We start from the raw sequence: 14979 nt of genomic DNA on the forward strand, positions 1-14979 counted from the left end.
AACAAAAAACAAGTGTACACAAGCCACTATTTGGGTGCAAATCGGCGAGCTGTCCTGAAGCGACTTCCTGTCCAGGAGTAAATAGAAGAGCTACAGATGTAGAGTCATCAATGTGATGAAAGCGACAGTCGAGAGGCTGGTGGGCTTTAACCCTGAACACTTTTTTGTCGTCAGAGACGAGGCTAGATTGTCATTTGGGAGCAACTCAACAAGAAAGTGCAGCGGCAGTTTAAAGTCAGAGAAAAAGGTTTTGCAATGCACTGGCTATACTTGCAGAGACGTTTCTCTTTGTTGTTTGATGGCTCCATGTAGAGGGAGCTTCCTGTCGTTTCTTTGGGCTGAGCCTGACCAAAAACCACAGCAAATTCTTATCTGGAAAAAATTAAGAGATCACTTCAGATCATCGGTTTCCCTGATTTTACTCTACATGTTTGACTAAAATAAACATTGTTATTTTATTCTATGATCTTCTGGCAACAGGCGCGTGCAGAGGGGGGTGCTTTGGGGGCTTGAGGACCTGCCCCTTTTTCTCCATGGCCCCAAGTGCCCTTTTGTTTTTGTTTTTTTTTCTTACACATGTACTACAATTATTACTATATTACTATTATTATTATTATTATTACTTTGCAAGTGTAACCTGGTTGATCCGGTTACACAAGAAAAACAACACAATAAGCCCTCCGGTCACATTATTACCTTTGACCTTTTGCCCGTGACGCACGACGCTCTTGCCTCTCGCGCGGTGAGATAAGGCGGCTAACTGCGGAGCTCAAGCTAGCGACGTTCCAGATTACAAAACAGCTTTTGGTGAACTGAAAAAAATTATTTTTGGTGAAAACACTGGAGTCGGCTTGCTACTGTCAGATAACGGAAAACGTTAAATGTTGTATCGTTTCTCCTTAAGCAGAATGAAATGTAACAAGACAGGCGTCTTAGAGAATATAAGTCTCTAAGTCCGCCTCTGAATAAACTGAGCGGGAGGAGACAGACAGGTGAGGAAAAGCTGTTCTTATCTATCGATCCAGTATTTTTATCATCAGACATTAGGCTGTTGTTGTGCTATGAGCTAGCTGCTAGCTAATGACTGTGCTAGCAAAGCAAGGTAACAAAATAGCTTCCCTGTATTGTTAATGACAGTAGTCATTCTTCAGTATTACTTATGCAATAGGGCCACATCGCCCGTCCAAAACCTATCATCTCCATAATGGATATATGTCCGATTTTCTAATTTTCTTTGGTGAATGATGTATATTGCATTTATTCTAGCGTTAGGTAAATGTATCTTGAAGGAGAATTTAAATAAAAGTCCAAGAAGGATATTCATTTAGAATTAAAAATAACTCATCCTGAACTACCATGATAGATATAATGTATGTAATAATCAAACTGTTTCTGTCCAATAAAGCATGTCATTAATGAAGGGGCAAACATAAACTTTTATTTGCACACATCAGAAATCTTTGGTTTTGATTTTAGGCTCTCCCCAGACCTCATGTGAGAATCGCAAGCAAAACTTTGAATAGCAAGCAAAGATTTCTGACATGCACAAATAAGTTTGTTAGTTTTGCAAATAATTTTTTAAGTCATGAGATAAAAATGTGATTTCAGTTTAAAAAAAAAAAAAAAAGTTAAACTTTTTTTGTTGAAAAAAATGTTACAATTCAAAATGTCTTGATCACAATTTTATATTATTTAATTGAGGTTAGTATTTTAATTGAATAATTGTGAACCAAATTGAACTCCATAGGAGAGGTCTCATTTTCTCTGAAATTAATATTGTTATGCTATGGACTGAAAAACATATTGGTTTAAACACTAGGGTAAAGAATTGGTAGTGTGGTTTATTATAGTGTTCTGATCATAATTCTTTGTTTTGCTTTTTTCAGTTCAAAGACGCCACGTAAAGAGAGACGTCAGAAACAAAAAAGAAAGGCAGTGGATTGTTGACCAACTGGGTCAACTGTACCAATCATTCACAGTGAGGTTATTAGGTTATCAAGACATGACCAACAGAAAACTGTTGCTATGAACAAAAGAGAACAAAAACAGCAAAAAAATGCTTAAAAGTTTGAAATTTGTTTTTAAACAGTTAAAAGGCAAGAGACTGAAATAAATAAGACTTCACTCAACACAGAGAAGATGAGACAATGAGGAAAAAAAGAAAAGAGAAACTGACAAGAAAAAAGAAGAGGAAAGATTGAAGAAAATGTACATAGGTACTTACAAAATACACTAAAACACAAATAGAGTAGTCTTTTCTCATATTGACATGCATTAATTACATTTTTGCTTTTGTTTTTTTCCTGCAGTTCCACGTTAAAGTTTGATGCAGCTCTGTTTTTCTGAATGGACCGTCTTCATCTCCACTGCAAGTACAGCAACCCAAGCAGATGTTCTTTGATTGTATGTCTCACAATTTTGTAATCTATCCCTGTTAATTAAACTCTGAGAGCTGTGTGACTTTGTTAATATTCTGTCCTGAAATGTGATTTGATGTGCCTTTTTTTTTTTTTGAGCACCTGCCCCTTTACTAGTCTCTGCACGGCCCTGCTTGTGGTTCTTTTCATTGGGTTGATAGTGGATTCAGTTTCTGTTCTTCAAAGCTTCAGAGCCCGATTAAAAGACACGGATCAAAAGGTGTTGAGTGACAAAATGCAAACAGCAATCTTCCGAGTCACAGTCTCTCACTTTGCACACCTACAAGTCATTTAACCTCCACTTTTGTTTCTTGGGTGAGAGCGATGTCAAGGCAACGCAAATATGTCATTATGGGAGAAATCCAGCTGCAGCGCACAGCTGACGATGTGGGCGGATGGGAGCGAAATAAACCGATATCGTAACGACAAGAAGTGCTCCATGTTGTGTCTGCCTCTTCTTTTATTTCACAAATCAAATTCCCTTCTTCTCTCTCCAAGCTCTGTACTCATGTGGACGTTTAAATCAAAGGATATGAGATAAATTCAGGCCTATTTTATATATATTACAGTAGGTAAAAGAAATAATAACACACACACAAATTACACAGAATTTTCTTGCTCATGTCTGTAGCGGTCCAAGAAAAGATGAAGTTTCACAACTGAAAGCAGCAAGTTTGTTGCTTGGTTTAGCAGCAGCAAAGTACCAAGAGGTATCAGGTGCATGAGCTTTCACAGTGTTGCTTCACAGAACATATGCAGCAGACAGAGATGTTTCATACCAGTTTGCAAATTGTTGTGATGAACTGAGTTAAGGTTAATGAAGTTGGAAAGAAAACCTTGAGCAATAAGGCCAACAGATTTACAAAATATGCCACTGAGCATATGGACTTTACAAAAAACACCAACAGTTTGATTTCAATAACCATCAATGCGTTAATTGATGAGAAACATTTGAAACTGCTTTAAATGTGAAAGATATCGTTTGATATGTGGGTATGAAATGGAAGTAGGAAGGTATGAAACATCTGTCCAAATTGGAGAAAAAACATCTCGATCCACCTTAACAATATTATCAAAACCGCCAGAATTACTGCTGAATATATTGATTTTATTTATTGCATGTTTTCTTTCTTTTTTTTCTATCACTTCAATTGTGTGGGATTTGAAAAAGTTAAGGGCTCAGAATGACTATAAGCGACTTAATGGAGGCAGGAAAACTATTTTTAAAAAACTGGGACCCATAGGAATCATCTGTCTGCTGAATATATTTTAAAGTAATTTTGAATGCAGACTCAGAAAACACTTATTGAACTGAATTAAATTTAAATTGACTCATATTAATTTGCCAATAATTTAAATAAGATTTACATTAATGCGCCATGACAAGAGTCAAGCATCATCACTGAAGATTAAAAGAAGAAATCCAGAACCCAATCTATTCGAGACTAACTTTTTTTTCTAAAGTAATTTGTCTTTGTTTGCAAAACCTTTTTATTTACAGTTATGAAACTGTAAAAACTGAAGAGATATTTATTTTTCAAATCTCTCAAGTCTAACATTTATTTTTTAATGTTATTGAATTGATCCTTATTCATACATTTTCTAATCTTTGGAGTATTCTATTTTCATTTATTTTCTATTACTCTATAAAAGCAAAATTTCAGTGGTTTAATCCATTATGCACGTTACAACAACCTGAAGTACTGCCAAAAAGTTTGTTTTTTGATTACCTCAATAAACGTATTTTAAGCTGTAGGAAACTTTAGGACCTTCAATTTGAACAAAAAAAAACAAGAGAAATGTCAGTAAACATAGAATATAACAATTAAGACAACAAACCAATGCAACACTCCACAATGAGCTCTCTTGCTGCATGAACAGTTTAAATAGTTGGAATAATGTATGTCGCTTGCTTTTTGCATGAGACATGCAATACAATGGCTGCTGACACAGCGCGACTTTCACTGATACTCCCTACACAGCACAAGAATAGTAGTTGGTGTGATGCTAAATTCCAGCTTGTAAAATAGTGTGGTCAAAGGTCTACAAGGTGAACAACAAACAACAACTGTCTTCAGATGACTTTCATTGACACCTGTTACGACCGTCTTCGTAATTATGCAAATCTGAGTTTGCAGGTGCCTGCTTCTGATTGGCTGACGGAAGACGACGGACGTCCTATTGGTGGCCTCCCGGAGGTGACGGATATAAAAGCTGAAGACGCGCACTTCCTGTCGTCCGTCCTCAGCTCATCTCAACCGGCTGCACTCTTTTGTTTGTTTTGCCTGTAAAAATCATGTAACGTTCTGGAGTTTGTAGGAGTGAGCTGCCGTTTATGTTTCATTAGTTTTCCCCTGTTTTCGTAGTTAGGGAGGTAAGTTTTTGTTATTTGGTTTCTTTATTTTTTTTAGGTAAGTTCGTTAATATTTAGATAGTTCCTTTTGTTTGTTGTTTTCGGCATTGGGCTCACTCTGAAGAGATCTACTCCCTTGGCTGTAACATTTTGGTATCAACAAAAAAATACATCCTTTTACAATAAATAACGTCATAAAATGTCAATTTTGTTTGTGTTGACCGCTTGAGATCAGAGGAGGATGGATCACTCGTGTTATGACCTGGACCCCTAGACGGGTCGTAACATGAATTGGGGGCTCGTCCGTTCAAATTCCTCCCAAAATTTTAATTTTGGTGTTCTTCTCTCGTTTTGTTTGGTAAGTGTTCATTGTTCTGATTGGCAGTTTTATTTTATGCACAGAGAGAGCTATGGAGAAGCGATTTTCTCTTGATGATTTTGTGAGTTCACCTTCTTGGGTAAAATTGGAAAAATGTAGAAAAGCGGATCTGCTTATTGTGGCTGACCATTATGATGTTGAGGTGTCTTGCAGTGATCGAAAAGCGGAACTGAAGGAAACGCTGTGTGAAAAATTGGTGGAAAAAGGTGTGTTGCAAATGGCTGCAATGACGGAAGTCGGAGACGGCGCACTTGGAGCGGTTGTTGACGCAGCACTGGCTGACGTGCCTGCTGCAGTCTCAGGAATCAGCAAAGACTCTAAACCTCTTGAAGGTATGTCGTCGGAGGATCTGCGTCTCACACTCCATATCAGGGAGGTGGAGAACCGCAACAAGCAGCTGGAAGTGGAAGCCATGCATCTTCGAATCAGAGCCCTTGAGCTCCAAAATGGTTCACCTGCACCTTCACCAAAACCACCAAGCACAGATTCTTCTGCTTTAGTCACGTTTGACATCAGTAAGCACATCACATTGGTTCCGCCATTTCGTGAGTCTGAAGTCGACTCTTATTTTGGCGCATTTGAGCGCATAGCTGTTGCTCTGAGTTGGCCGAAGGAGTTTTGGTCTCTCTTACTTCAGTGTAAGCTTGTTGGAAAAGCCCAAGAAGTGTGTTCAAGCTTGTCTATTGAACAGAGTTTAGATTATGAGACTCTTAAGAAAACTGTGTTGCAAGCTTACGAACTTGTCCCTGAAGCATATCGTCAGAAATTTAGAAATCTTAATAAAACTGCTAATCAGACATTCGTTGAGTTTGCGCGAGAGAAGAATATTTTGTTTGATAAGTGGTGTCATTCGTGTAAAGTCAAAACTATTGATGATTTAAAATTGTTAATTTTGTTGGAAGAGTTTAAAAATTGTTTGCCTGAAAAGATTGTGACTTATTTAAATGAACAGAAAGCGTCATCTTTAACAAATGCAGCATTTTTGGCTGACGAGTTTGTTTTGACTCATAAAAATGTGTTTTCTTCACAGAATTTGTTTCAGGAAAATTTATCCTAACGAAAAAATGCATGTTTAAGATCAGGGAGTCGAAATGTGCCATCAGTTGCTTTAAAAGCAAACAATCGGGATTGCTTTTGTCACGCACCTGGACGTTTAATTGCTGCGTGTCCCGTCTTAAAGGAAAAAGAAGCTCAAAGCATAAAAACATCTACGGGTGTGGGATTGATAAACTCAGCTACTCAAACGAACGTATGCGGTGACATTCAACAAAAGTCTAAAGTTAATGTTGATCCACAGTTTTTGCCGTTTATTTCGCGGGGTTTTGTTTCTTTGACAGGTGAGGAAAATGATAAAGTCCCAATCACAATCCTTAGAGATACAGGTGCTTATCAATCTTTCTTGTTGGAATCTGTGCTGCCTTTATCTAAGCAAACATCTTGTGAGTCAGATATTCTTGTTTGGGGAATAAAAATGAATGTAATCAAAGCCCCTTTGCATATGGTGCACCTGTATTCACCTTTAGTTTCGGGACACGTTAAAGTAGCTGCGCGTCCGCAGTTACCAATTGAAGGAGTTTCCTTCATTCTTGGAAATGACTTGGCTGGCGGAAGAGTGTTTCCTACACCAGAAGTTGTTGACGACCCGATTTCGTTTACTCTTGTTGCTGAAGCAGCTGCTACTGTGGATGCGTTTCCTGCATGCGCAATTACGCGCGCGCAAGCTCGTAAAATGGGTGAAATGGTAGATTTGTCTGGGTCCTTTATGGCTACACTTGATGAAAATGATTTTGATTTGAATGATTCTGTAAAAATGTCAAAATGCGAAGTTTCTGAACTCATTCCTGCAGATAAAACCTTGAGTTTGAACATCACTAAGGAGATGTTGATTAAGGCACAGCATAGTGATCTGTCACTGAGTTTTTGTTTTTCTGCTGCAGATGAGAGTGGATCTAAAGCCCAGGTGACCTATTTTGTTGAAAACGGTGTTCTGATGAGGTCTTGGGCCCAAGATTTAGGTGATCTGCATAGAATAAATCAGGTCGTTGTGCCAAAAGATTACAGGCCTCAGATTCTGAGTCTTGCGCATGATGCTAGCTTGGCTGGACATCTTGGTGTAAAAAAAACGTATCACCGTGTGTTGCGTAATTTTTTTTTTGGCCTGGGTTAAAGTCTGACGTTGTTAAATATTGTAGGTCATGTCACACATGCCAGTTAGTGGGAAAGCCAAATAAACCAATTTCACCAGCGCCTCTTTATCCCATTCCAGCGATTGGCGAACCATTTGAACGAGTTTTACTGGACTGTGTGGGCCCTTTGCCAAAGACAAAGTCGGGTTATCAGTACATTTTAACGATAATGTGTGCTGCCACTCGTTTTCCGGAGGCTATTCCATTACGCACGTTAAAGGCGAAGAACATTGTGAAAGCCCTCACATTTTTTTTTTTTCAACTTTTGGTTTGCCTAAAGTTGTTCAAACTGATCAAGGAACGAATTTTATGTCAAAAGTATTTGCTCAAGTTTTGAAGGAACTGAAAATTAAACATCAAACCTCCAGCCCGTATCATCCAGAGTCACAGGGTGCACTGGAGAGGTTTCATCAAACCTTGAAAACTATGTTGCGCAAATATTGCCTTGACTCTGATAAAAGTTGGGATGAGGGTCTTCCGCTTCTGCTGTTTGCAGTTAGAGAAACTACTCAGGAATCCCTTGGATTCAGTCCGGCAGATTTGGTATTTGGACACACTGTTCGTGGTCCACTTCAACTCGTTAAAGAGAAATGGTTGTCAGAGTCGCGTCAAACTGAACACAACGTGTTGGATTATGTTAGTAGTTTTAAAGAGCGTCTCTTTCGTGCATGTCAGTTGGCCCAAGAAAATCTGGCTAAGGCTCAGAATAAAATGAAAGCTCGTCACGATAAAAAATCTGTGAGCAGAGATTTCACTCAAGGTGAAAAGGTTTTGGTTCTCCTTCCCTTGAGTGGATCGAGTCTTCATGCACAATTTTCTGGCCCATATGAAGTGGACAGGAAAATAAATGAGACAAACTATGTGATTAAAACTCCTGATCGAAAACGCAAAACAAGGGTTTGTCATATTAACATGCTCAAACGTTATGTTTCTAGGGATGGCGTTGCAGATAAAAACTCTTTTGTTCCTCCGGGCTCAGTTTGCTCTTTATCCCCGCCATATCATTTGGCAGATGACGATTTGAGGGAGAACAGTGGTTGCGTGCCTGTGACTCGTTTGCGGAACTCGGAAGTGATGGAAAATTTGGAATCTTTTCTATCTCATTTATCTCAGGCTGCCCGAAAAGATGTCATTGACCTAATTGAAGCTAATATCTTGCTTTTCTCAGATCATCCACACCAAACAGCTGTGCTGTTCCATGATATTGATGTGGAGGTTGAGAAACCAATTAAACAACATGCTTATAGAATAAATCCAACGAAGCGTGCTTTGATGCAGCAGGAGGTTGCTTATCTGGTCGAGCATGGTTTAGCAGTGCCCAGTAACAGCGCGTGGAGTTCGCCCTGTCTTCTAGTCCCGAAACCAGATAATACATCTCGGTTTTGTACAGATTATAGAAAGGTTAATGCTGTCACAAAGCCCGATTCTTTTCCACTTCCTAGGATGGAAGACTGCATTGATCGTGTTGGCTCCGCTAAATTTGTTACAAAGTTGGATCTATTAAAAGGTTACTGGCAGGTTCCGTTAACATCTAGAGCTTCCGAAATTTCTGCGTTTGTAACGCCTGATCATTTCCTCCAATATACTGTTATGCCTTTCGGGTTGCGTAATGCACCCGCGACATTTCAACGATTAATGCAAAAAGTATTATGTGGAGTGAAGAATTGTGAAGTATACTACTTGGTCAGAACATCTGGAAACTCTTTCAGAAGTGTTCAGTCGTTTTCGCGATGCTTCTCTTACATTGAATCTCTCGAAATGCGAGTTTGGAAAAGCCACAATCTCTTATCTAGGAAAGCAGGTTGGCCAAGGACAAGTTCGTCCTATTGCTGCTAAAGTGCAGGCAATAATTGATTTTCCTATCCCGAAAACAAAAAAAGACTTGCGTCGCTTTTTGGGAATGTGCGGTTTTTATCGCGGGTTTTGTAAAAAATTTTCAGATGTGGTTAGTCCATTGACTGAACTTGTTAGTCCTTTGAAATCTTTTATTTGGTCTTCATCTTGTCAGGTTGCGTTTGAGTCCACCAAGGCATTGTTGTGCAGTGCACCAGTGCTGGCTGCGCCAAATTTTGAGCGTCCCTTTAAACTCGAAGTTGATGCAAGTTTGTGTGGCGCTGGAGCTGTGCTTATGCAAGAAGATGAACAAGGGATAGAGCATCCTGTTTGCTACTTTTCCAAGAAGTTTAATAAACATCAGCTTCATTACAGCACAATTGAAAAGGAAGCTCTTGCTTTGTTGCTTGCGTTACAGAACTTCGAAGTTTATATTGGTTCTAGTGCGCAACCTCTTCAAGTGTTTACCGATCACAACCCACTAGTTTTTGTCTCCCAAATGCGAAATTCCAACCATCGACTGATGCGCTGGTCTCTGTTGCTGCAAGATTTTAACTTGCAGATCCACTACAAAAAGGGTAAGAATAATGTATTAGCTGATGCTTTATCTAGAAGTTTTTAAGTTATTTGAATTAAACACTTAGGGGTGTGTTTAATTCTTATGAAAGGGGGTGTTACGACCGTCTTCGTAATTATGCAAATCTGAGTGTGCAGGTGCCTGCTTCTGATTGGCTGACGGAAGACGACGGACGTCCTATTGGTGGCCTCCCGGAGGTGACGGATATAAAAGCTGCAGACGCGCACTTCCTGTCGTCCGTCCTCCGCTCATCTCAACCGGCTGCACTCTTTTGTTTGTTTTGCCTGTAAAAATCATGTAACGTTCTGGAGTTTGTAGGAGTGAGCTGCCGTTTATGTTTCATTAGTTTTCCCCTGTTTTCGTAGTTAGGGAGGTAAGTTTTTGTTATTTGGTTTCTTTTTTTTTTTAGGTAAGTTTGTTAATATTTAGATAGTTCCTTTTGTTTGTTGTTTTCGGCATTGGGCTCACTCTGAAGAGATCTACTCCCTTGGCTGTAACATTTTGGTATCAACAAAAAATACATCCTTTTACAATAAATAACGTCATAAAATGTCAATTTTGTTTGTGTTGACCGCTTGAGATCAGAGGAGGATGGATCACTCGTGTTATGACCTGGACCCCTAGACGGGTTGTAACACACCTTTGCCTCAGAGATTCCTCCCGAGCTTCCAAAAATCAATGTTTTTATGGCCAATTGGCAACACACCTGCAGCTGAGTGGACCAAACCACAATTAAACAGGAAAAAAGAAGACAAAAAAACCAAAATCTAAACAGAAAAACAACATTACAAACTCATCTACATAATGAAATAGTCTGAAAAATAAACCATGGAGTGGAAGATAACTCAAAAAGTTACTTTAAGGAAAAAACACAGCAATTCTTTATAGAAAACCCTCTAATTGGGAGAACCCAGCAAGGTAATTAATGACATCATCCAGACATTCAAGCAGGAAACACTGGGCCGGCCCCTCCCATAGTTCTGCTGCAGATCGACAAGGGATAAACAATGATGAGTAAAAAGGAAACCAAATACCATGAATATACTTTGAAACAAAATAAACAAATTCAACCAATAATCCAGAAGTAAACATTTCAACCTAAACATATAAATAGATGGAAACTGCAACATAACACAAACAAACCCGGGATAGTAAGTGAAGCAAAGTTGCAAAGTAATGTTTAAATGTATGCATTATGACCAACTAAAGAAGGCAAGTTAATGAGAAATAAGAATAAGAGACAAATGGTGAATACAAACTGCACCACTTTGTCACACAGCTAAGGCCAAAACAGGAACCAAGTGTAGCCACAATAAGACACTTTCTAAGAACCGGACTCGCGTTTGACTTGTTACATGTGTGAAGATGTACATTATTATTACATGATTATTTATAAAATAAAATAAAAAACCTTGCAACTTTAAATTGCTTTTGTAATCGCTTGTATTGAAACTATTTACATGCATTCAGAGGTATTCATTGTATGTTGGTGATCTGAAAAACATCCGTTTCGTTTCTCCTACTCAGACATGACATAGCCCCTTTCTTCTGCAGTTATGCTGATGGACTGCCTGATGTGCCATTTGAACAAAGCTCTTTCCACAATAGATACAGCTGTATGGCTTCTCTCCAGTGTGGATGTGTTGATGTTGTGTCAGCTGACTTTTTCTGATGAATCTCTTCTCACATTGATCACAGCTGTATGGCCTCTCTCTAATGTGGATGTGTTGGTGGCGTGTCAGCTGACTTTTTTTGATGAATCTCTTCTCACATTGATCACAGCTGTATAGCCTCTCTCCAGTGTGGATGTGTTGATGGACTTTACTCACACACTCATCATGGATTTCGTTCCAGTTGATGGTGCTATAGATCTGTGGGACCAAATCATTGGAGACAGTCAAGGAAATATAAAAAAATGTCATCATACTTATACAAGACAGAGTGAAAGATTTGCCATAACATCTTGGCGCGGGGGAAACAAAGCTCTTTCAAGCCATACATTCTGCTTTTACATAGAAAGCTAAAAGAACACACCCAGTCTTGTTTTGGTTGAGAGAAATTTAGTCCAGATTTAGAAACTTTGAACATATTTGACGAGATCCAATGTGCAAATTTGCAATCATAGATGGATGGATCATCTCCATAAACAAATGTTACATTTAAGTATCTGAGGTCTGTGTTAAATATTAGCATTTAAGGGCCCCAGAGGCCCCACGGGGCCTGTTAGAGCTCCTGACTTACTTTGGATTAAACAGAAGTGCAAATAATTGATATTCATTTCAATTGTATTATTTTTTTTATTTATGTTTTTTTTTTCCAAGACTAGTTGTGGGTTAAATAGCCTTTCAGTGGCTTTTTTCTGCAACATATTTTTTACATTCAATTTTTACGTTTCCTGTCTATTTAAGATCTTTTAACACAAAAACACAGAGGACCGCCTCGGCGCCCCGACCACCGGGCTTAGCAAGTTTTCTGGGGGAATCTGTGTTTGCACACTATAAAAGATAGATGTTTCCTTCAGACTGAAGCAGGAGATCAAAATACAACAATTTAACAAATAGCGATTAAATAGGTTAGAACAGCAGATCAGTATGTAGAGATGGATGTAAAGAATTTCTAAAGAAAACTGCATTGTGTGTATTTTCTGTAAGCCAACTTAAACTACCAGTTTACATCATCAGTGTGAACTCAAGTCAAAAGAGTCAAAAGGACTCACCTCTGGTAAAGATGTCACTGAGCCGCTCATGTGGCTCTTGTCATCCTCCTCAACATCCTCCATTTGTGATCCTCCTCTGGTTGAAGCACAACAAAGCAACACAGTCAGAGAGAGGATTACAATATGTTGCCAGAGGATTTAAAAACAGGTTTTCTTTTGAAATTCTTTACATCCATCTCTACATACTGATCTGCTGTTCTAACCTATTTAACCCTAACCCTAGCCACAAATTAAAAAGCTTGAAGCCATCCAGTCCTGCCCCCTTCCCCAGACAAGAAAACAACTGAAATCCTTCTTGGGCATGTCTGGTTGGTATCACAGATTTATCCAGAATTACTCTGCTAGAGCTTCTCTTCTTACAGACATGACCAGTCTTCGGGGCCCAAACATTCTACAGTGGTCTGAAGAAGCCAAGCAAGCATTCAAAGACATTCAGCAGGCTTTAAGTAAAGATCCTGTGCTCCATTGCCCTGGCTTCCAGCAGGAGTTTATTTTACAAACTGATGCAGCAGACAAAGGTCTTGGTGCAGTGTTGCTTCAGGGTTCTCCAAATGATCGTCACCCCATCGCCTTCATCAGCCGTAAACGTTTCTCTAGAGAAACTCCTTATTCCACAATAGAGAAGGAATGCCTGGCGATAAAGTGGGCTTTGGATTCTCTTCGCTACTATCTCCTGGGAAGACAATTTGTATTGGAAACTGACCATAAAGCTTTAAAATGGCTGGAGAAGATGAAGGACAGCAACAGTCGAATAACCCGCTGGTACCTTGCCATGCAGCCCTACAAATTTGAGGTGCGTCACATTCCTGGCAGACAAAACATTACTGCTGACTACTTGTCCCGCTGTGCCAGCGAGCCTTCAGAGGAGGGGGTGTGTGTGGTGGATGCTCCTACCACCAACACACGGTTAGTATTTATTTTCTCTTTATATTAGTTACAGTTATGTTAGTTATTTCATTTAGACATATATTTTCTAATGGGTCCACACTTTAGTTAATATCTGTCTGAATAGTTATTTATATTTGTTTGAGGTGCTGTTGTCAAACCATCTGGAGGAGGGACCAGGAACAAACCATTTTCTAAGAAACTGGAGGGGGAGACTTGTTTCAAGTTGATTTGAATTTAGTTAATTTCTTCACTTAAATATTCACTTATTATTCGTGCTAAGTTAAAGTTTGTTTTGTTTTACAGAATACTTTGGTTAATTTTGTATTTGTTTGTTCTTTTGTTATGTTGTGCCTCCCTCATGTGGTAGCTTTAGGAAACTACACCCTTATTTAAGCAGCCTTTTGTTCTTCCTTGGTAGGTCAGTTTTGTTTTGTTTGGTTAGAGTTCAGTTGGCCTCAGTTAAGTTAGTTTCAAATTTGTAATTCTTTCTTTTTGTATGTAATTGTTTATCATTTTTGAAGAATTAAATTGAAATTTTTATATTTTGAACACCTTTTTTGTCCTCTTTTGGAAGGTGGTCCCTCACAGCAGGGTACTAGCAACTGACGCCAGCCACCACAGAAAATCTCACGCAGTTTTCAGCGCCTCCGCCCGCACCGCGGAAGCTGTTGCGCAGTTTCCATCAACGTTGCCCACGTTCCAACACAGAAGTTGTTGCGCAGTTTCCGCGCCCGTCCACCAGGCGGTACGCATGATGCGTTCGGCTGCGCTCCTTGACGATGCACAAAAAATGTGGTGCAGATTCGTTGATTTAGCAAGGAGATATAGCTGGTGTATTAATGTAGTTGGCGCTGTGGAGTCAAAATACATTTCAATGTTGTTGGGGTGTTTAGAGGTCAACAAAGGTCATACATATCCAGTTTGGCGCCAGTCAGATGATCAATGTATCATTTAGAGCCGATCAAATGCACATGGTCAAGAACTGCGGTTCGCCATTTCTGCACCCCAATGCGGTTTGATCAGCCAGCAGCCAGCATTCACAGAGTTTATCATCTTGTCGTTTTAAGTCAGTATTCACATAATGAAACCCATATTTATGAAAGAATAACAGTAAAACTAAAACACACAAAACATCACTTTACATTCTTACAATGCACATTCAAAAATATCTGACATCAACCTCAAAGACTAGAAATAATGTAAAAGTAACGATAAACAGAGATATATTAAACATAACATACCCATAATGCTTCGTCAGGGCAAAGATGCTTGCAGATTTAAGTGGATTCACTGAACACATGCGTAACATGAAAACTAGCTCAGCTTAGCTTGCGAGCCGAAGTCACGTGACATGCAGCTGGTCTGCACGTCTTAAAGGGAAAGCCCCCTCACATAGACGCCAACAAATTTTTGGCTCTCCAAAAATTATGCAACATATCAGTGATTTCAAAGTAACAGTCAAGTAAAGGAAGAAATATTATGTCTTAATCTTGTGGCAACATGTCTCTTAAATTGCAAGCTAAAAATGTATTATTTATTTGCAGAAAATGAGAAATGGTCAAATAACAAAAAAAGATGCAGTGCTTTCAGATCTCGAATAAAGCACAGAAAACAAGTTTGTATTCATTTA

At 39.0% G+C, this 14979-nt stretch overlaps 1 protein-coding gene and 1 long non-coding RNA gene across 6 annotated transcripts; one reads left to right on the top strand and one right to left on the bottom strand.

Moving 5' to 3' along the window:
• Positions 1-907: 907 nt before the first annotated feature.
• On the top strand, positions 908-2461 carry LOC129374290 (uncharacterized). Of its 4 annotated transcripts, none has more exons than XR_008607483.1 (4): positions 908-992; positions 1887-1983; positions 2090-2216; positions 2310-2461. It is a non-coding gene; the product is annotated as an uncharacterized LOC129374290 (long non-coding RNA). The 4 variants fall into 4 exon arrangements; XR_008607484.1 differs by having other exon boundaries at positions 1887-1978; XR_008607481.1 differs by lacking the exon at positions 908-992 and having other exon boundaries at positions 1829-1983.
• An 8035-nt stretch (positions 2462-10496) lies between these two features.
• On the bottom strand, positions 10497-14696 carry LOC129374294 (zinc finger protein 233-like). Of its 2 annotated transcripts, XM_055052645.1 has the most exons (4): positions 14591-14696; positions 12462-12537; positions 11575-11616; positions 10497-10728 (listed from the first exon to the last, which is right to left on the bottom strand). In XM_055052645.1, exons 1-4 carry the CDS (start codon positions 14656-14658, stop codon positions 10642-10644), a joined length of 273 nt encoding a protein of 90 aa, XP_054908620.1. In that variant the 5' UTR covers positions 14659-14696; the 3' UTR covers positions 10497-10641. The 2 variants fall into 2 exon arrangements, with proteins under 2 accessions (XP_054908620.1, XP_054908619.1); XM_055052644.1 differs by having other exon boundaries at positions 10497-11616.
• Positions 14697-14979: the final 283 nt, after the last annotated feature.

The sequence above is a fragment of the Poeciliopsis prolifica genome, unplaced genomic scaffold, assembly GCF_027474105.1.
Source record: "Poeciliopsis prolifica strain line A6 unplaced genomic scaffold, Auburn_PproV2 SCAFFOLD035, whole genome shotgun sequence".
Classification (NCBI taxonomy): Eukaryota; Metazoa; Chordata; class Actinopteri; order Cyprinodontiformes; family Poeciliidae; genus Poeciliopsis; species Poeciliopsis prolifica.

Coding starts and splice junctions, on each gene's coding strand:
- LOC129374294 (XM_055052644.1), bottom strand. CDS start 14,658: ATGTTACGCATGTGTTCAGTGAATCCACTTAAATCTGCAAGCATCTTT. Junction 12,538..14,590: donor GCCCTGACGAAGCATTATGG/GTATGTTATGTT, acceptor TGCTTCAACCAG/AGGAGGATCACAAATGGAGG. Junction 11,617..12,461: donor CAGTGACATCTTTACCAGAG/GTGAGTCCTTTT, acceptor TTGGTCCCACAG/ATCTATAGCACCATCAACTG.